The sequence below is a fragment of the Sciurus vulgaris genome, assembly GCF_902686455.1.
Source record: "Sciurus vulgaris genome assembly, chromosome: 1".
Taxonomy (NCBI): domain Eukaryota; kingdom Metazoa; phylum Chordata; class Mammalia; order Rodentia; family Sciuridae; genus Sciurus; species Sciurus vulgaris.
This window is the reverse complement of record NC_136461.1, coordinates 65,590,860-65,613,300: the sequence shown is the minus strand read 5'-3', so window position 1 is coordinate 65,613,300 and position 22,441 is coordinate 65,590,860. Positions and strand designations below refer to the sequence as shown.

Below are 22,441 nucleotides of genomic sequence, written 5' to 3'. Positions count from 1 at the left end.
CCTCTTACCCTTCAGGTACCGGTGACAAGCGAAAGACCTCTTCGCGTGCGGAGAGACTGTGCGCGTGCGGCGCTTGAGGGTAGGTAGGGGTCTGAGAGTCCTGACCGCAGCCACTGCTGCTCCAGTCACTGGGAGCCCTCTGGCTGCCGCCGCCGCCGCCGGCCCCGGCAGCAAGTTTCCATAAAAGTCCTGGTGCGCAGCCTGTTCCCGCATTCCAGACGGGCCCAGCGCCGGCTGCAGCTGTTCCAAAACACAAGGCCAGTTCCCCAGTCCCCCACCCCCACCTATCACCCAGCGAAGGGTGGAGAGTCCTAGAGAGGCAGGCGAGCGGGCGGTGGCTGCCAACTTTGCGCCAGAACTTGCCTGTTGCCCGGTCCAGAGTGCCTGAACTGATCCCCAAACTTGGGCCTGCCTCCACCTACAGCAGGGCCCAGAGAGGGGAGGCTGCCTCCTCCGTGGGAAAGGAATGATGCTAGAATGGTCATTCCCAGTCTGCTTCCTTGCAACCCATTTGCCCGAGACCCACTTCTCTCAGTCTCTCTACCTGTCTTCGTTTCTAATCAAAAAGTGAAGCTATTACATTATTTTCACCTAAAGCACTGACCTTTGACCAGCTTTTCTTTTATTAATGAGAGCCTGGTTGGACAATCCCAGAACACTTCATCTGTTTATTGCTCTCTCTTTCTTGAGCCCTGGGCTTTAACTCCAATATGCTGGAGGAGAAAGAGGAATATAATTTGTGTGTGTGTGTGTGTGTGTGTGTGTGTGTGTGTAGTAATTTTCATTCTTCCCTTAACTAAAGGCAAATCATCTACCGTCTTCCTAAATCTTCATAAAGGCATTTGTATTAGGCATCTCCAATCCTTTTTTTCAACTTGGATCACTAGTCTGTGAATTAAATTCATCTGACAACACGATATTAAAACGTGAAATGCATATTCAGAAGAGTTTTTTTTTTTTTTTTTTTTTTTTTGGTGGGGGAGATTTTCTTTCCCGCACTTTAAATTAAAAAAAAAAAAAAAAAAAAAAAAAAAAAAAAAACAACAAAAACTGATATCCAGACAGATACACCAAGGACAAAGGTAACTACTTGCAACTTCAGGCTCTGGGCAGACAGCAGTGTTCAGGTCATATTTCAGGGTTGTCAAAAGACCTTTTGCTCATAATATAACTTTCCCATCCCCATTTCCATACCATTTATTCAGGATGAAAATTCTTTTAAGATGAGTAAGGCAATCAACCTAGGTGCCCTTCAACAGATGAATGGATAAAGAAAATGAGGTATATAAACACAATGGAATATTACCCAGCTGTAAGAAGAATGAAATTATGGCATCTGCTGGTAAATGGATGGAACTGGAGATTATTACGCTAAGTGAAATAAGCCAGTCCCCCAAAAGCAAAGGCTGGATGTTCTGATATGCGGATGCTAACACACAATGGGGGTAGGGAGAGAATAGAAGTACTCTGAATTAGACAAAAGGGAATGAAGGGAAGTGAAGGGGGTGGGAATAGGAAAGATAGAAGAATGAATTGGACGTAACCTTCCTAGGTTCATAAATGAATCCACGACCAGTGTAACTCCACATCATTTATGACCCCAAGAATGGGAAGTTATATCCCATGTATGTATGATATGCCAAAATACATTCTAGTGTCAGGTATAACTACAAAGAACAAAAAAAAAAGATGGGTAAGGTGTTCATTCCTCAAGTGAAGTTCTAATTTGGTGATTAAAATGGTTAAATACAGACAGTGATAGGTGGTCAGGATTATTTAGCTTGCCCTGTGCTCCCTTCAGTATCCTCACCTTGGCCTTCTTTAGTTCATGGTCACCCTGGCTGCAGGTACACAAGTCATACCTTCTGCATGGCATCCTCTTTTCCCAACTCTTCACCTAACTTAAACATATCCTTTGGATCACCATTTAAATGTTGCTTCCTCAGAGAAACCTTACTTGCACCTGTTCTGTAAGTGCTCATCCCACCCTTTTCCTCCCTATAATTATCAATTTATAACTATATATTTTTGTGATTTAAACAAGTGAGAAGTTTTTTAAATTTTGTGTTTCTCCTCAATGGATTTACTAGATTAAAAAAACTCTCTATAAAATACTGAAAACTACCCACAGCCTGCAAGGCCTACTTATTCACCAATTCATCATTCATTCAACAAATTATCAGTTCCAGATACTGAAGATACAGCGGGAACAAAATAAATAAGGCTCTCATCCTCATGGAACATAAATTCTAGTAGAAAGCAGATAAACAAATGACTTATGTAGTACTTAGTGATATGCAATATGGATAAAATCAGCAGGAATTGGGGCTGGGGTTGTAGCTCAGCATCACATAACAATAAATAAAATAAGGTATTGTATCCATCTACAACTAAAAAAATGTTTAAAAAACCAGCAGAGAAGTAGGGAATTGTTGAGAATGGGCTAAATGGATGTTTTAATCTTAGAACAACTAGAGAAAACCTCAAATGAGTAAAACTATTGAGGAAAGTGAGGCAACATATTAATTCATTTCCTACTACTGTAACAAAATACCTGAGGTCAGATAACTTTTATAAAGGAGGTTTATTTAGCTCACAGTTCTGGAGTTTCAGGGCATGGTGTTGATACCAGTTTGGCTCTGGTGAGGACCTCTTGACAGATGGCATCACAATGGCATAGAGTTTGTGGGAGAGGGTGAGATCATACAGTGAGACAGGGAGCCAGAGTGTAGGGTGAACCAGTAATGACCTCTTACTAAGCCCTACCTTTTAAAGGTTCTGCCACCTCTTAACATTGTCTGGGGACCAATTTTCCACACCACATGAACTTTTTTTTTTTTTTTTAGTTGTTGATGGACTTTTATTCATTTATTTATATACAGTGCTGGGAATGGAGCCCAGTGCCCCACAGAAGTGAGGCAGTGCTCTACCGCTGAGCCACAACCCCAGCTCACAACACATGAACTTTTGAATATTATAAACCATATCCAGACTGTAGCAGGCAGTGAGCTATGTAAGCATCTGAAGACTGAACCAGGGAGAAGGACAAAGGCCCAGAGAAGGGTCCTATCAGATATGTTCTAAGACAAATAAGGAGGCCTGTGTGGGTGAAGCTGAGTATGTGAACAAATAGGTGGGGTGGGGCAGGGGAAGAGGGCAAAACCCTTTTTGTATAGTGTTGTAAGGACTTTGCTTTTTACTCTAAGTTGGGTGGACATTGGTGGGTTTTAAACAATGTAGTAACTGTGACTGCTTGTAACGTGTTCATCTTGGCTGATGTGCTGGAAATATACTAAATGGGGCAAGTGAGGAAGCAGGGGACCAATAAAGAGGCTTCCACAAGAACCAGAATGTGTGGTAGAAGGGTTATGCACCAAGGTGACAGCTGTGAAGGTAGTGAAAAATGGCTTCCCTCTTTTTTTTTTTTTCCCTTGGTACATTTTTAGGTAGAAGTGGTATGATTCTGGTAACAGACTGAAGTGAAATGAAAAGAGGTTTCTGGTCCTTGAACTAAAGAAGGGAGTTGTCTTTCACTCAGAGGGGAAGACTGGTAGAAGAGGACTATTGGCAGGGGTGGTCAAGGGCTAAGTTTTAACATGTAAATTTGAGAAAATTATAAGAAATCCAAGATTTGTCAAATTGTATAAACATTCCTGGCATATTTATCATGAACCAGCTGGATCTGTTGTCAATCTTGACTGTATCAGAGCTTTTTCTTTTTTTTCATGGTGCTGGGTTTCAAATCAAGGCAAGTGCTCTTCCCCTGAGCTATACTCCTAGTCCCTTTTGAAATCATATGAACATTACAAAGATAAACATTAAAGTTAAAAGGATGTTATAATCTTTATTAAAATCTAAGTTGAATGCTTTGAAAAAATTTGATAAAGGCAAATAGCTTACAAAAATTGCCATCAACCTAAGCGTGGGGAAGACATGTAAAAAAAGATTGGGTACAAACTTAGTAAAACCTCGGGAGATTATGTACTCATTGCTTTCATGTCTAAGTTGTTTTCTCCTTTAAAAGGGTCATGAAAGAGGGCTGGGGTTGTGGCTCAGTGGTGGAGTGCTTGCCTAGCTAACATGTGTGAGGCACTGGGTTTGATCCTCAGCACCACATTAAAAAAAATAAAGTTATTATATCCAACTACAAGTAAAAATATTTTAAAAAGAAGAAGAAAAAAAAAAGGTCATGAAAGAAAAACAAGGAACTTGAAATCCCGGAAAATGACTTAAGGGTGTAGTTTATGTACCAAGGTATCTTGGAAAATCCAGTGAATCCATACTTTAACTAAAGGTCTTCAGGCCATGACTGACCTAAAAGCCAGGTGTGGTGATAAGAGGCTACTCAAGAGGCTGATGCAGGAGGATCACTTGAGCCCAGAAGTTTGTGACTAGTCTAGAAAACATAGTTGAGACTGTCTCAAACAAAGGGTAGGTGGAAAGGAAAGAAATATTTGCTTTAACCTACTTTATTATCACACACTAAACACTTCTTTTTTTTTTTTTTTCCTTTTTCTGGTACTGGGGACTGAACCCAGGGGCATTCTACCACTAAGCTATATCCCCATCATTTATTTTAATTTTTTGGTACTGTGGATTGAACTTAGGGGCACTTAGCTATATCCCCTGCCCTTTTTTGTATTTTATTTAGAGACAAGGTCTCACTGAATTGCTGAGTACCTCACTAAATTGCTAAGGCTGGCTATGAACCCTTGATCCTCCTGCCTCAGCCTCCTGAGCTGTTGGGATTATAGGCATGCACCACCATGCCCAGCCTCAGCCCTTTTTATTTTGAAATGGGGTGTTGCTAAATTGCTTAGGCTCTCATAAGTTGCTAAGGCTGGCTTTGAACTTGTGATCCTCCTGCCTTAGCCTCCTGGTCACTGGGATTACTGGCATGCACCACCATACCTGACAAATACTTCATACACTTTTAAAGGTTACTGGGACCATTCTCTTAAGTATTATATTAAAAAATTTCCAAGTTTGATAAGTTATATATTCTAGTTGCTTTTCGGCTGTTAAAGTGTTTCTCTATATTCAAGTACTATGGTGTTATTTCAAACAGCAAATTATCAGTTCTGTAATTTCCTATATATAAATGTACTTTGTGAAAGGCTTCTATGACACACATAAAAAAATTAAAAGCAAAATGCTGAGGTGATATTTGATGTATCAGTTGCTTGCTGTGGCTTTTAAGTAAAGAATAAAAAGTGTCATGGAAGGAAGGTTTGCTCTTTTTCTTTTCTCTTCTGAAATCCAGCCCATCCCTGCCCAGATGATGAAGGTTACTGTAGGATTTTCACTGTTTAGATGTAGGGGAGGGGAAAAAAAAAAAAAAAAAACCAAAGAACTTCAGCAGACCAAAGAACTTGTGCAGCCTGATCAGAAATGTCAGTAGCATAGGAGAGCAAGAGATCAAGGGGAAATAAGTGGCAGGGTAAGGAATCAGAGAACATAGGGAACAGGAAGAAACACTGAAGAAAAAAATATAAGTCAAAAGCAGCACAAGAACGGTAAAGAAGGCAGTGGATAAACAAAGTGGGTTTATAAAGATTTCCAAAAAAAACCTTACAATGTAATAACAGAATAGTGAGATGCTTGCAGAGAAGCATTTTAAGAATAAGAATTCAGAGAGAAATGTTTAAAGTGCAAAACATTAAGTTCAGATAGTAGGATCAAAGAGTATGCATGAGACAATAAAGAAGATGGCAGAAATGACATGGAAAACAGAAAATGAGATAAGAGATGCAGATCTGGGTCCCTGTTCTACTCCAACCCTATATCCAGAATGAAAGAGACTCAACATTTGTATGATTTGCTTATTAAGTAATATACTTCAGTTGATAAGTTTAATTTAAAACTTTTTTACATGGGGGCTCCGTATGCAGCTCAGTTGGACAGTGTTTGTTCCAGCATGCAAGAGACCCTGGTTTTGATCCCAGCACCATAAACAAACAATCCATTTATCTATATAATACATGCTTAATTACTTTATAATAAATCTATTTATTTAAAGTCTCAAATTAAGAATACTGTTTTTGTGTCCAGGTGAATCCTTTCTGCCCCATGATGGTGTTCAGGCAGCAGCTTTCTCCGTGATTAAACATATCTAAACCCTTACCAAGACGTGATGAGAAAGGAGGCTGAAATCTGAAGAGGGATGGATATATATATATATCAATTTGATAAATTTTTACTATGCTTGATGACATTACTCACTGTAACTCTTCAAGACACAAGTACTTTGACTTTATTCATCACAAAATCACCTTTTTTCCATATTAGTACATAAAGATAACACACTTTTACATTCAATTTCAATGTTTCTGCACAGACACTGTATATATGGTGATATATAGATGGAAAGTGCTCATAGCGTAGAGTCTGATGAGACAATTGTGACCTCCCAATTATATATAAACATTGTTTAAAATATGCAATACATTTCCTAGATGTATGATCACTTTTTATTTGGCAGTAATACATCCATGTTATAGTGCTTATTTTGGCTAAAGAGCCAATGCTATTTTTTCCTGCTACTGTAGTGTTTTACTTTTATACAAATTAATGAGTTCAGTTCTCATATTTAAGAAGTAAATACATTTACTGATATCAGCCAAGTAAAGTTAACATGGTTGTTCTCAAACTAAACAAAACAGTAACATAACCATTAGGAACAAGGTAAAGATGTCCCTATGGTTTCCATTTTTTCACAGATAATATAATTTCTTTTAACTCTCACATACTTAAATTAATCTGATTTATCCAAGTTAAAAAAAAAATTTGAATTCAGCCTAATTCTTACAGCCACTTTGAAATTTACAACCCAACCAATTTCTAAATACATGTCACATTAAAATAAAACCAAATGGCTTATAAACATATTTTAAAATTTCTGATTATGAAATTTCAGAGAAGTACACTAAATGTTACTTTGGCATTCTTGATTCCTAGGTTTAAAGGGATAATAAACTAATAATTCCTTTATAATGCAAATAATCACTCTTTTGGGAATAAGTAGAAAATGTTACATCTTAAGGCAAGAAAACACTTGTAAATAACTTTTTATAGTCATTTAATAACAAATTAATAAAACTCATTCAAAATGGATGCAAATGATGAATACTACTTTAGAAGAAAGAGAAAGTTCTTTGGAGCTGACTATAATAGTATGGAAAACTTAGCTTTTTAAAAAGTTAGTACCTTTTTGACATTCCATTAACATATTGTTAACCTCCGGGAAGAAATAACTGCTTTGTTAATTGTAAAAAAAAAAAAAAAAAAAAAATGCAAACCAAACTAGGAAAAAAAAAAAAAAGAAAGAAAGAAACATAACATATAAATCATCTGAACACTTATCTTTTTCTTCCAGAAAAGAGGAGGAAAAAGTCATTTTCTCAGGACTAACTAATCCAAGGCCCTGCTTTAACTTACATATGGAAGTGAACTGAGGACTCATGGTGGTAACAGCAATTTCCTGACAATACCACCAGGAATTCCTGGGTTTTTACCCTGAAAGGCTATAGACTAGTTCTCACCATTTTTAAAGCATTGCTTTTGCTGCTTGATCCAATTTTAAGGCAAATGAAAACTGGCATGCATGTATGTCTTAAATACCCTTCTTCAGTCAGAAATAGTCTTTTTAGGGAATGTTTTCTTTTTAAAAAGTCAAGTTTCTTCACATAAAATAGACTTTTCCTACATTTATTGCCCTGAAATTCTATTTGGTTCTCTTACCCTTTTGTCAAAGGCCACAAAGAAAGTATCTTGGTAATGTAATTACAGAACTGACCAAAAACTAATCATCAAACTCAAGCACTGAATTTGGAAAAAATCAACTTTCTGAAGATGGGCAATTAAAAAAAAATTGAAATTGGAGGGAGGGAGGGAGGGAGAGAGAGAGAAGAAAAAAGACCCAAACACCTTCTAAGATGCCACTCACCTTATCTGATGAAGTAAATTTCCCACAGTTATCCTACATAGTAGCAGCATTATTAAACAGTGCAATTCTTCAAAATTGAGTTCAAACAGTATCTTTCTTAAATAAAAAAGTAAGTTTATTCATAGCTTTTGTTTATAAACAAAAACCATAGCCTCAAATGAGTGAATTATAGAAGCAATTACTGTCCTGCCTATGAGGTAATGGGAATATGAATATACACACACATATATATGTGTGCATCATTCAAGGCCAGTGCTATCTCAACAACAGGGTGAAAACACCTAATATTAAATAAAAAGTAAAAACTTTCATAATGGAATTTTCCATTTTGGTACTTCTAATCATACTCCTCCTTCAGTGAGAATTATGAATAGGCAATTGTTAATTTAAAAATCTATGTAAGAGGACTGGGGATGTAGCTCAGTAGTAGAGCATTTGCCTAGCATGCATGCAGGCCCTGAGTTTGATCCCCAAAACTGGAAAAAAAATCCACAAAAACTAAGTAAGATACCAAGGAGTTACATACTCAAGAACAATTAGAGTAATATTTCATATGTTTAATGTTCTAACCTACACAGTACATGCAAAACTGCATGATTCTGAATTTTATATTCTGTAATTAATTTACATTATTGTGGCACATAAATTTAAAATCTTAAAAATTATTCCTTTTTCACTTTTCATTTTCTATTCATTAATCTGAAACTAGGCACTTTAATCTAAAATGCAAAAAATGCATTTTAGATCCTCTTGTGTAACTCACTCCTAAAATGTATTAAGACCACCTCAGGAGCAAAATCAACAAACCTAACCCATTGATATAAAGTCAGTCACTTCAAACAAGTGGTATATGACTTAGAAGCAAAATTAATGGAATTCTGAAAATATCTAATAGACTCTGAAGAGCCTCACTCAAAAACAACCCACGTGTTCATACACTTGTCATAAAGGACACAGAATATACTTCCATATCATAAAAATATTTTGTTCTATATCAGAGAAAGAAAAAAGAAAAAAAAAACTTTCTCTAAAACCTAAGATTCTGTTGGGTGCAGTATCCCATGCCTGGAATCCTAGCTACTAGGGAGGTTGAGGCAGGAGGATCTCAAGTTCAAGGCCAGCCTCAGTGACTTAGTGAGATTCTGTCTCAAAATAAAAATAATTAAAAAAAAAAAAAGGTTGGGTATGTAGCTCAAGTGATAAAGCGCCCCCGAGTTCAATCCCCAGCACTGCAAATAAAGAATAACAAACAAGGACTGGGGAGAGCTCAGTCAGGGCCTTGCAAGCACAAGGCCCTGGGTTCCATCCCCAGCACCGCAAAAAAATAAAAACAAAAAAACAACAAACAAAAAATCTAGGACTCAAAGTATAAACATTTTAAAAATATGGACATACTATAACAAATTCCCAGTATGCTGAGTCCCCTGTGAGAATAACTAAAAATTTGTTTTGTGGAAGGATAAAGGAGAAATTATTTTACCGTTACCAAGGTTTAATACCTTTTGAGTCAGTCTCAAAACTACATTTATAAAGGATAAATTTTAAGTTGCTTTTCTTAAAAAAAAAAAAAAAAAAGTTATCTTTTGAATCAATATTAATTCAAAAGAAAAATGTTCTGGGAGTGGGCAAATAGCTCAGCTCGCAGAGTGCTTGCCTAGTGTGCGCAGGGACCCGGGTTGGAATCCCCAGCACCTCGGAAAACAACGTGGTGGCTTCAAAAAAAAAAAAAAAAAAAAGTCTTTGCACTATGCCAACCCTCCCTCGTCTCAAAAGAAAAATGTCCTAATCTATTAAAAGATAAAAGCACATCAGTCTCTCTATTTTAACTTATAGGACCAATAGTTAACATATTTTGGAAACTACAGTTAATCTAATATAAAAAGTTACAACTTGTAAACTTCTTAGTGTCAATTCATCTAAATGTTTTATATTAATACTCAGTGATTATAATTTCTTTGATTCAAACACATAAACAAATGCACAAGCAATAATATAAGCAGTACATATTAAATGCCACTACTGCCTAAATTTGATCAAACAAATGGATAATTTTACAGTTAAAAACACATTTTCACGCAGTTAAACATGATGACACTAGGAATAATATATTCTAGCATGTGTGGACCACAAAGATCTTGGCAAAAATGTATATTTTCAAGATGCAAAGAATAAAAGCTTTTAAGAATGACACTGGACACTTCTGACAGCTTGAAGTTGACAAATCAACTCCCAAGTACTGGCTTCAAATTAAGCAATATTCCTAGAGAATACATAATTCACAACTTAAACTACTACCTAAATTATTAAAAAGCTGCTCTGAATACACTACACAGGGATTCAAAGACAGAATTTCTGTAAAAGTACAGTACTTATTCACTCACTCTTTACTAGATTTTTTTCCCTCCCTGAGTCTACATTCACCAATTCTGTAGTATGTATCCACCAATTTTGTAATATGTATTACAAAATCAATAGTTACCTTAAAATATTCTATAGCATTCTCAAAATGTATGATTCTTATGGTACTTATTGTACTTTGGCTTCCAACAGCCCACTGGACATAACATGCCCATGACCGCTTATACAACTACTTGTGTGCCTCAGGGCATCTGCTCCAAGATAGGCCATTAAAAGTTCCATGCGGCGAATGAGTAACTGCATGAGGTCTTCAGCCAAAGTCTCTATACTTGAATAGCGCACCTTCTCAAAATCAAAAATGTCTTTGAGAAAGAAAAGAACTTGATTCTGGAAAATGAACACAAAACACATGGGCATTTATTAGACCAAAATTATATTGAATCTAAAGAGTTATTAACATTGTAATTAGCACTGCATCAGGAGTCAGAACACCTGAATTCCAGTCACAACACACCTGAATTCCAGGGATGATTTCATATCTCCTTGGAAAAGGGACCTTGAACAAGTGATATAACCTTTTATTGGGTCCCATTTTTTTTTGATAGTTAAATACAAGGTAATGCCACCTGTCCAATTTACTACCCACAGCTGATACAATGATTTAAAAAAAAATCTAAGAGAAGTGCCTGTAAACCCCAAAGTATGTATAAATGTGAGGTGCTATTTATTATCCTTTCCCTTCATTGTTTCCTCTGAGCACTGCTACTGCTTTAAGATAGGAGAATAAACTATTTTTAATAATCATAACTAATTATTAAACATGCATTCTTCTGCACAAAAACCCTTAAGATACAAAAAATAAAAATAAGTTCAGACCTCAAATCAGAGAAAGACCTAGAAGAATATTTCACCTCAGTAAGTTGATACTTATTCTGAAACTCATTTTTACCATTCCCAGGGTTGAGGACCAAACTGAGGGCCTTCAGCATGCTAGGCAAGCACTCTGTCACAGAGTTAAATCCCTATCCCTAACCCCTGACACTCATTTACATAAGTACACTTAAATGAGTAGTATACTACTCTTTTAATAATATACTTAATAGTATACTACTATTAGTATATTAAAATTAATAGTATGCTATCATTAAGTATATTATACTATTCTTATACCACTATTATTAATATACTTAATAGTATACTAACTATTAAATGTACTATAAGTAGTAAATTTCAATTGTAATTTCATGATGGAAAGAAAGTAATTCCAAAGAATAATAAGCAGGGATATTTAATTTCTATCCCCTAGAAATCAAATATTAAGTACTAAGAAGACATATAGGTTCACTAGATTTTACATCTGCAGAGGTAATTAGCAATCAGCCTCATTTTACAGATGAAAGGATTATTTTCCCCAAGTCAGACTGCTCATTAATGACAGATTTAATTCCCAGCTCAAATTTTTTCCATTAAAACTCATATCTTACATTTAGAAGATTAAGTAACCTAGTCAAACATTAATGAGTTCTAAATGACAGTAAAATAAACATTTTCTAAATTATTTATACAAATGTTGAATCAACAGCATATAAACATAGTACCTCTTTTTTTAAAAAAAATTTTTAGATGTTGATAGACCTTTGTTTTATTCATTTAGGTATATGTGGTGCTGAGAATCGAACCCAGTACCTCATACATGTAAGGCAAGTGCTCTATCACTGAGCCACAACCTCAGCCCCCAACATAGTAATTCTTCTTTTAAAAAAATTTTGTATGTATTTTTAGTTGTTGATGGACTTTTACTTTTACTCATTTATTTATATGTGGTGCTGAGACTCAAACCCAACGCCTCACATGTGCCAGGCAAGCACTTTACCACTGAGCCACGACCTCAGCCCCATAATAATTCTTAATTTAAAAAATGAATATAATGAAACATCCAAACTTTAAAACAACTGAACTTTCAAATTCATATTCAATTATGTTTACTTTTATTTGCTCCTTGAAACTCAGCCTCAACCCTATTGAATAGAGAGACTTCTCTTTGGAACTTTGCCAGCTAGATAATTCTGCAATGAACTTCACCATGTGTTTTGGCAAACATAAACTTCTGACATTAGAATACAACTTTAAACGCCCATGTTATTTCTCACAACTTGGATTTTATCATTCAATCAGAACTTACTGCACTAGGAGTGGGAAAATACTAGGGAAAAATTATATTGGACAAACTGTATTGTTATGTTGTGTACTGTGTGCATATATGAATATGGAACATCAAATCCCATCAGTGTGTACAACTATAATGCACCAATTTTTAAAAAGTGGGAAAAAAAGAATTTACTGCACTAAAAATATTGCTTACTTATAAATTTCAAATATGTAGGCATGAAGAACAAACTGTATATCAATTCCATTACAACATGGTAACACCATGAAAGACCATAACAGAAAGAACTGATAAGGTGAATGAACTTGTTCAACCTATTCTACACTAAGGCACCAAATCTATAAAGCCTTGGTCCATTTTAATAACAGCGTTATTATAAAATGTCACTAATTTAAATTGGTATTTAAACCCTGAATTTAGGCAACATGTATAACTTTACATTTAAATAATGTTTTTTTCTTTCACAAGCAAAACCAAAACAGAATAAAACCTTATTCACTTTTGGATTCAGTAAAAAAGCAATGACCGAATGACTGAACATACCTTAAAGAAGCAACATAAATCATAGAGAGAATTTCTAGGACCCAAAAAGCCCCAGGCTAGGACAGGGCTTATGTGCTCACAAATGGCATAAAAATGGGCAAAAAATCCATTTGGGATCTGTTGGGAAGTAAAAAAAAAGAATCAAGTTATTTTGTCTTCTTGTACTTGCTTTCTCTAGCAGAGAAACTGAAATTGTTATCCATTACATGATCAGCTCTTTTTGAGGGCAAGTCAAGAATCAATCACGAGCCAGTCAATTAAAAAGTTAATAAACCTAGAAGTAACTTTTAGAGTCAAGGAATATTTTTATGTAGATTTCATATCCTAGTCAATAGGACTCCAGAAATGATGAGAAAAGTGGTTTTTCTCTCTTTCTGTCCACACCCACCTCTTCTCTATTTTTTAGAACTGGGGATTGAATTCCAGGGGATGCTTTATCACTGAGCTACATCCCTAGCCCTTTTTATTTTTGTGAGAGGATCCAGCTAAGTTGCAAAGGCTGGCCTTGAACTTGTGATCCTCCTGTCTCCTCCTCCTGAGCAGCTGGGATAACAGGCTTGCACCACCACACCTGGCTGAATTTTGGAATATGTGAATATACATAATGAGATATCTTGGGGATAGGATGGAAGTTTCTGCATGAAATTCACTTGTACTTCATATACACCTTATAAACACAGCCTCAAGGTAAGTTTATACAATCTTTTGGTGTACTTTCAATGTGCCTGCAACCTGTCACATGAAATACGGCGTGATATTTTCTACTTGTACCATCACGTCAGCTCTCAAGAAAGTTTCGATTTGAAAGCATTTTGAATTTTATAATTTCAAATTAGGAATGTTCAATCTGTACTTCATTAAAATAAAGCAATCATGGGGCTGGGGTTGTGGCTCAGTGGTAGAGTGCATACTTAGCATGTGTGAGGCACTGGGTTCATCCTCAGCACCACATGAAAATAAATAAAATAAAGGTATTGTGTCCATCTACAACAAAAAAAAATTGTGTCCATCTACAACAAATAAAAAATAATCTTAAAATAAAAAGTAATTGGGCTGTGTTGTAAATAAGCAATAACAAGAATGTTACAGTTCTTTAGCCATAGAATTTTTAGAAGTATTGTGAGTACCAAGGTTTTTGCTATTTTAAAAGCCTTACTAAATCACTTAATGGTATTAACTGAAAAAGATTAAAATGAGATTAAATGATTAAGTTATTTTTACTAGAAACCCAGCCTTTAGTTAAGAAATCCAATATCAAAATTTTAATTGTATAATTGCCTCTTCTAATGAACATATGCTTATATTTTTGGAAACTATTAATAACTTTCTGAATGTCCTTTGTTAAATAACATCCTATGGGATTTGTCATAAAGCACTGACTGGGATAATTATGCCTTAAGATTCTGTCTTTTGGAGGGGTTATTTTTTATTTTTTATTTTATAGTCTCCAGGACAATCTTTTAAACCTCAGTTTAAAAAATATATGATAGCAGCAGTTATCATTTAATAGAGTACCCATTGTATTCTGGATAGTATGCTATGTTCTATTTAGTTTGCTAAAACAGTCTTGGAAAAGAAGATCCTGTTACCATCATTTTAAGTATGTGAAAAGTGATATTTGGGATGTTAAACAACCAGTTACAACACACCAGCTAGCTAGTGGTGAAGGCTGAGAAGTTATCAGGCATGTACTGAATTTATTCTAATCTAAGAGATGTTCTATATAATTAAAATTCTAAATCTCATACAGATTCTTAAGTGTATTAGGAGTTCAGAGAAGTGAGAAATTAGTATGGGCTCAAATAGAAAAACACACTTTGGCAAGGAATACTGGGAGCTAAGGTCAATAGTGGATTAGATTTATTTAAGTATAGAGGGAAGTTTTACATTCCACATGTAGAAAACAGTTCTTCCAAAGGTGAGACTTATAGATATCTGTGGATATTGAAAGAAGACCAGACTGAACCATAATATTTATTCTAAGGAGCAGGAAACAGGACTGGTGATAATAGTGCAGTGGTTGAGTACTTGCCTATCAAGTGTGAGTTAGAAAACTGACATATTCGTAATAATGCTATTACTATCATAGTATGGAAACTACTGCTTACTAAAATCTTTTAAAATTACTTTTAACTTTATGTTTAAATGAAGTGTGTTATATTGTATGGTATTACTTCATTTTATCCTTATAGCAGTCTTACAAAGTAGGCATTAATTCCACTTTGCAAATGGGAAAACTGAAGTTCAACTAAAGGTTGGTATTTGCTATGATCATGATAGCTAGTATGAGAATCACACCCATGTCTACAAAAATCTGTTTTATAGTCCTAAACCAGTGGATTTCAAACATTTGAATTTATAATAATGGAAGCTGGGGTTATGACTCGCTTGCCTAGCACATGTGAGGCACTGGGTTCGATCCTCAGCAACACACACACACACAAAAATAAATAAATAAATAAATAAATAAATATGTCCACCTACAACTAAAAAAATTCTAAAATAAATAAATAAATGAATACTTAAAAAAAGAATTTATAATAATCATTTAGGAAACTTGTTATGATTTGGATGTAAGGCATTCCTCCAATAGTTCCTGTGTTATTATAAGAATGTTCAGAAGTGAAATGACTAGACTGTGAGAGTTGTAACCTAATCAGTCCACCCTAGTTTGAATGGACTAATGAGGTGGTAACTGTAGGCAGGTGGGGCATGGCTGGAGAAAGTACACATATGGGGGTGTGCCCTGAAAGGGTGCATGTTCCCTGTGGGGTCTGTACCCCACCCTTCCTAATCCCACCTTGAGTTGAGCAACTTTCCTCCACTGGGTCTTTCCCCCATGATGTGCTGCCTCACCTTGGGCCCAAAACAATGGAGTTGGCCATCAGTGAACCGAGACCTCTGAAATCGTGAGCTCGAAATAAACTTTCCCTTCTGTAAGTTGTTCTTGTTGGGTACTTTGATCTCAATAACACAAAAGCTGACAAATGGACTAGTGCAGAACTTGTTTAAAATACAGGGTTTGTGGAATAATTTGAAATAAAAATTATTCAAATATAAGGTCTCTGGAATTCTTTCTTTCTTGTGGTACTAGGGATTGAATTCAGGGCCTTGCACATGAGCTACAACTCCAGCCCCAACTAAAATTATTTCTAATGGCATGTACTGACAATATTGTGAGGACTATGTGCTTAGCATTACTCAAAGTTAATAAATATTGAATTAAAAAATATGGATTTGATAAAATATTACAGGTCCTTGAGCAAATAACATAGTAATAGGCAATATTTGTATAACGCACTATGCTAAGCACTATTCTAAGCACTTTACATTGTATATTCAACAAATCCTATGAGGAACTGGGTGTGGTGGCACACTTCTTTGATCCCAGCTACTTGGGAGGTTGAGGCAGGAGGATCACCAAGTTGGAAGTCAATCATAGCAACACAGTAAGACTCTGTCTCAAAAAAACAAAACAAGACAATTCTATGAGGTAGGTACTATTATTATCCTCTTTTTTAGAAACAAGGAAACTGAGGCACAGAGAGGTTAAGCAACTTGCCCAAGGTCACATAGCTAATAAGTAGCATTTGAACTCTCACTTCAGAGTTTATGCCTTTAGCCACTAGTAGTCTATGATGAGAGCAATATGCAGTGGATGAAATAGGTTATAAACTTAGAGACTTTTTGGGTAGGTGCTCTGAACGGAATAAAGCAGCTATTAAAATCAAATCATCATTTCTCAGTTGGATTATATGGAGAGGCCACAATATTAAATACTTTTTAAAAATAGTATCATTAAGTGAAAAAAAATCTAAAAGCTCTATCAGAACTTTAGTTGAAATTCCATATATGCCTCAGTACTTGCTATACTAAATTATACAGAAAATTAAGGAAAAGGGAGAAAGCATTCAAAAAAAGCACCCAGTACCAATAAGTGACTCATCAAGCTTAAGGGACAGTCCCTATTATTATTATGTGAACTGACTGAGATATTTTATTGATAGGATCCTCAAATTATTTCAAAAAATAGTTGCCATGGTTTGTCCCCACCAAAATCATGTTGAGGTTTGGTTCTTAATGCAGCAGGGCTGGGAGGTAGGGCCTAGCGGGAGGTGTATGGGTCATGGGAATGCTGCCCATGTGATGGATTAGTGCCTTTCTCAAGTAAGTCAGCAGGTTCTCTCCTCAGTCAGACTGCATCAATTACCATGAGAACAGACTATTATAAAGTAAGGCTGTCCCTGGTATTTTGCCCCTTCCCCATGGGCCTGCTTGTCCTGCCTTCCATCCTGAGTTGAAGCAGCACACCAGTGTAGCTGGTGAATCTCGGACTTGCCATTTCAGAACCATGAGCTGAATAAACCTCCTTTCTTACAAATTAGTGAGTCTCAGGTATTCTGTTTTAGGAAAACAGAAAATGCACTGAGACAGGATTCCAGGACATAATGAGTCTTACCTTCATTTGTTCCCTTTTCTGTTTCAGCACTGACCAACAACTTGAAGCCACTGCCTAAATACATGCAGAAGAGGAAGGCAAGATTAAATTTACAGTTATATCAGCATTTCCTTTTAGATGGATGATTTTTATTATAATTAAAAGTTTAAGGGACTAAAATGCTCCAAATATAAGTTCTTATTTAGTACAGGCTCCTTAATTTGCTTATAAACATTAATAAAAAGATACCTCATTTTTACAAATTTAAAAATTAAACATAAAACCACTAAAGAAAAAAGGTTTAACTCTGGTAACAAGAAGTGTGGCAATTATAATTCAGTTCTTAAGAGTTCTTATATTTGGAGGGAAAAAAAGTAGAACTATATGTATACAGATGCACATACACAAATAAATGTTCCATGAGTGAAAATGTACCATTCTCCTCCAAAAAAAGGAAATATTTGTGGGTAAACATTTTTATTTAAGAAGTATGAAATTACAACCATGATAGAACAAAAAAGTAAAATAAAATAAAGCATATTCTGAAGAATTCTGACCCTACACTTGCATGACCCAACTTTAATGAAGGTTACCTTATCAAACAAATTCCAGAAATGAAGAACACATATTTCTTATGATTAAAAAATTTAAATCAGGATAAGGTAGATTTATTGAAAATACTTTAAAAAATAAAAATACTTTAAAACTTAATATGAAGGTTAGGGATGTGGCTAAGTGGGACAGCACACTGTATAGCACGCACAAAGCCCTGGGCTCAATCCCTAACACAAAAATGAATAATGAGGAAATTTCAAAGTAATTGTGAAACTGCCAAAAGGAACTAACTTCTGCTAGTTGTACATTTAAAGTCCATCAAAAACCAATGTCAAGCCAGGCATGGTGGTGCTCGCCTGTAATTCCAGTGGCTCAGGAGGCTGAGGCAGGAGGATCTCTAGTTCAAAGCCAGCCTCAGCAACGGTGAGACACTAAGCAACTCAGTGAGACCCTGTCTCTAAATAAAATACAAAATAGGGCTCGGGATGTGGCTCAGTGGTCAAGTGCCCTTGAGTTCAATCCCTGGTACCAAAAGACACACACACACACATACACACACACACACACACACAAACCAATGTCAGAGAATTGAATATAATTAACAAGAGAAACTGAAAACAGAGTATAAAATATAGCTTAAGCTTATTTTATTTTTGCAGTTGCCTATTTTTTCTCATAATTTTCTTTGTTTTTCTACCTCTCTTCCCCACACCCTTTACCTTGTACTAGGGATTGAACTTGGGCACTTTACCATTAAACTATATCCCCAGGCCTTTTTATTTTCAGACAAGGTCTCGTTAAGGTACTGAGGCTGGTTTCAATGGGCTCCTCCTGCCACTGCCTCTTGAGTTGCTGGAATTATAGGCTTGTGCCACCATACCCAGATTCTCCTAACTTTTAATAATATTTAGGAACATGGTATCTCTATTTTCCTCTTATAAAGATACACTGTCACTTTTTAAAAACTATAACTATAATTTTTCAGTCTAGTCATTTAGCCATTTCCATTACAGATGATTTTTTTGTTAGGCCTGAACTATCTGAAGTCTGAGTTTCTTTACAGAAACCTGAAGAAATATTCCATTCTCCAGATCAAGGCTGGGACAGGTGAAAGGGTCAAAGGGAGGATTTCATCTGAAGGTGTGAAATATGCATATCTGATCCCACTATCAAAGAATGAGCTCAGTGTCCACACTAGTTATTCCACGGTCAGATGTACATGTAAATATTATTGACGTCCCCAGTCTGATCATTTTTTAATAAAATTTAAATAGCTAAGAAAGGTAAATCATCACTTACAGTTTCTTTGAAGGAAGAGTTCAGCCAACGATTATTTACTACATTCTGTATGGATGTTGGTGGGTTTTCTAGGTCTTCAAAGGAATCCATTAATATAAAATCCAGAACAACATCATAAAAATTTAAATTTTTCACCTATGTTAAATTGGGAGTTAAAACACAAATTATTGTTACAGAGAGATGAAATAAAGTCTGAGTCAACGCTTCATACTTTATAACAGCAGTAATTTTTTTAGTTGAATCTGATTATATTTCTGATAGAGAGGAAGAGAAGGGTTAAATATGAAAACTCACCAACAGAAATTACAATTCACATGGTAGCTGCTACTTCCTAGATTAATTTCCCATTACTCTTTATTTTAGGAGTCCTCTTCATGCTTCTATTATCATCCACAATATTCATTCTGCTTTGTTTGTTATTAGTATAGCTATCTGTCTTCCCCACCAGATCATGAACCTCTTGCATTATCACTCATTCATACAGATTGTTATATAACACATGCCAGACTAAATTCTTAGATTTCTACGGTAAGCAAACTGATGCCTTTTGTTTAGTGGGGAAAACAGCAACAAAATAATCCCAAAACATCCAAAACCAAACTCTGATAAGAACAATAAATGAGAAAGTACATGAGAATAAAAAATGGAGATTTTGATTTTAAGCTGGATGCCAGAGAGAGCTTTTTTTAGGGAATGAGGCTTCCCAGGCAGAAAAAAATCCTTACCAAAGACTTTAAGAAGGAACAAAATGGTGTTGAATTGAAAGAAATAATTCAAAGTAGTATGCCGTAGCTCTCTACAAGAGAAATCATAGGGGAGAGAGGCGAGACCCAAGAATGAAGGGCGGGATCCTTCAGGGATTTATGGTTCATGTGAATGAAGTTCCATTTTACTCTCATAGTATTTTGGGGTGCAGGATGGGGTTGAGGATGACAGAAGAAAGACAAATGATTGATTTTTTTTCTGTACCCAGATTGAGCATAGGGGTGCTTAACTACTAAGCCACCTCCCCACCACTTTTTATTTTTTTATTTTGAGGTAGGGTTTCACTAAGTGGCTTAGGGCCTTGCTAAGGCTGGCTTTGAATTTGTGATCCTCCTGCTTCAGCCTCCCAAGTCATTGGAAATATGGGTGTGCTCTACAACACTCAACTCCAATTGTACTTTAAAGATCATTTTGGTAACAGTGTAGACAGCGGAATAGAGAAGGGAAAGGGGGACCAAGCAGGGAATCAGGGAACACAAAGATATTGAGATGGATCAGAGGAAAGGCAACAGATACTTCGGTTAAGAGAGAGGTGAAGAAATAAAGAAATGTTGAAAAAATTAAAATATATTTAGGAGATAAAATTTATAAAACATAGAGATGAATATGAAAAAGTGGGAGAGGACCAAGAAAGGGTAAAGGAAGAGACTGAGGTTTCAGGCCTGTACAACAGAATGGATGCTGATTCCACTCATCAAATTTTCCTACTACAGGAGGAAAAATTATGCCTCTATGATACATACCTACTGTTTTTTCTGCTTAGAATCCCTTTTGGTGCCTTTTAAATTCATTCTTTAAGCTACTACAAGATGATGCTCCAGGCTTATCATGTACTCTTTCTACCTCAACACTGAAATCAGTCATTTTTTCAAGGAATCCTAGTTTCTTTTTAGTGGAGTGTGGTCGTTAGTAGGCAAGATTGGTGTGCTGTGTGCTGGGAATCATTTTTTTTTTTTTTGTAATGTTTTTGCTCCCAGATCCTCTCAGTGGACAGAGCTAGGAAGTATTATTTATGTACAAGCAAATTTTTATATCTATATTTCCATGTTGACATATATTAGAATCTATAAATTCACACTGATAGTTCTAATTCCAATCCTAACTTTTTATATCTTCCTTCTCCAACAGTAAGAATCTGCCTCTCTGCTTCTTCTCAATAAATTTATTTGTTCAATTCCTGTAATCAATCCCCAGCTCCACTGAGCAGACTACAGTCCCATATGAAACTATACTTGCATAGGACACCATTACTGCATAGCTGGAGTCTGTCAGTTGACTTTTTGATGGAAGGAAGGGAGGAAAGAAAGAAGGGAGGAGGGAAAAAGGGGTGAACAGAGGAAAGGAAGGTTTTTAAAAACCAACTATTTACCACAATTAGGCCAAGTATAAAAGAGTACAGTTTCTATTGTTTATGACTGTCGGAACACTCCCTACCACCACATAATTGTTTTTACTGTCATTTAACAATGAAATGATGGCCTCAACTCATATAAACATGCACAAATAATAAAGGAAAATTTAAAAATTACAAAAATTCTGAATTTACCCCTCTGGCAGCAAGTTCCATTTCAGTACTAGCCCAGTGATCAGTTTGCTCTAAAAAATAGATCATTTCATCAAAAACATCTTCGAACTTCTTTGGATTCTGCAGATAAAAACACATTTTAATCCTAAACTAAAACCTACAAAGTAAATAAATTATTTTTCAAGTAAATTTGCTGAATCTTAATTATTTTAGGAACTGAATTAAAATAAATTTTGAAGGTATGCATATTTATTTCATTTCTTATTTTGTTTTTCTAATATTTTACAGAAGCCGAGAATGTGAATGGGAGAAAAAGGTCAAATCAAACTGTTAATTACTAGAATATGTATGCCTCTTCAGGTCAGTCTTTAAGATGAAAATATGCTGTAGCAGCCACTGTGAGATGCTTTTGTAGTTCCCTTTCTTTTTGGAAGAACTCTAGTTCAAATCCCTGGTTTTATCTGCTATGGGAAAATATCTGCCAAGAAAGGAACATAAAATTTACACGGGGGATTGTAAGTAGTTAATATCAACTTATATTTAATTAGTATTTTATATTTTAAGATGCTTTCCCATTTATCATTTATTTAAATATAATTCTATTATATAAATGAGGGAATTGAGGTCAAAAGGAATTGGATCTGAAAACCAAGTATGTGTAAATGATTCAAGGAAGGCCTGTTTTATTTCATTTTTCTCATCATCTGGACACACTTTGCATAAAATAAAGTGGTTCCTTATAGTCTGAATGAAGTTCTTGTCCTTGTTTCTACTTTATTCAGTTTCATGAAGATGAGTGAGAGGCATCTCTATTTGTATTTCAGATTTCTGAATATCCTTCCTTTA

General features: G+C 35.5%; 2 protein-coding genes across 3 annotated transcripts in view; both read right to left on the bottom strand.

The window, feature by feature from the left end:
- NEXN (nexilin F-actin binding protein) overlaps positions 1-146 on the bottom strand; it is a 48,590-nt gene extending 48,444 nt beyond the window's left edge. For both annotated transcript variants that reach the window (XM_079137857.1, XM_079137859.1), the window contains exon 1: positions 9-146. The gene's annotated coding sequence lies outside the window, so the exon portion shown is untranslated. The remainder of the gene's footprint in view (positions 1-8) is intronic.
- Positions 147-9,506: 9,360 nt separating this feature from the next.
- MIGA1 (mitoguardin 1) overlaps positions 9,507-22,441 on the bottom strand; it is a 76,939-nt gene continuing 64,004 nt past the window's right edge. Inside the window, 5 exon segments of the mRNA XM_079138087.1 lie at positions 9,507-10,690; positions 13,014-13,130; positions 17,473-17,526; positions 19,306-19,440; positions 21,617-21,715. Of these exon segments, the coding sequence (XP_078994213.1) occupies positions 10,472-10,690; positions 13,014-13,130; positions 17,473-17,526; positions 19,306-19,440; positions 21,617-21,715 (624 nt within the window). The 3' untranslated portion in view covers positions 9,507-10,471.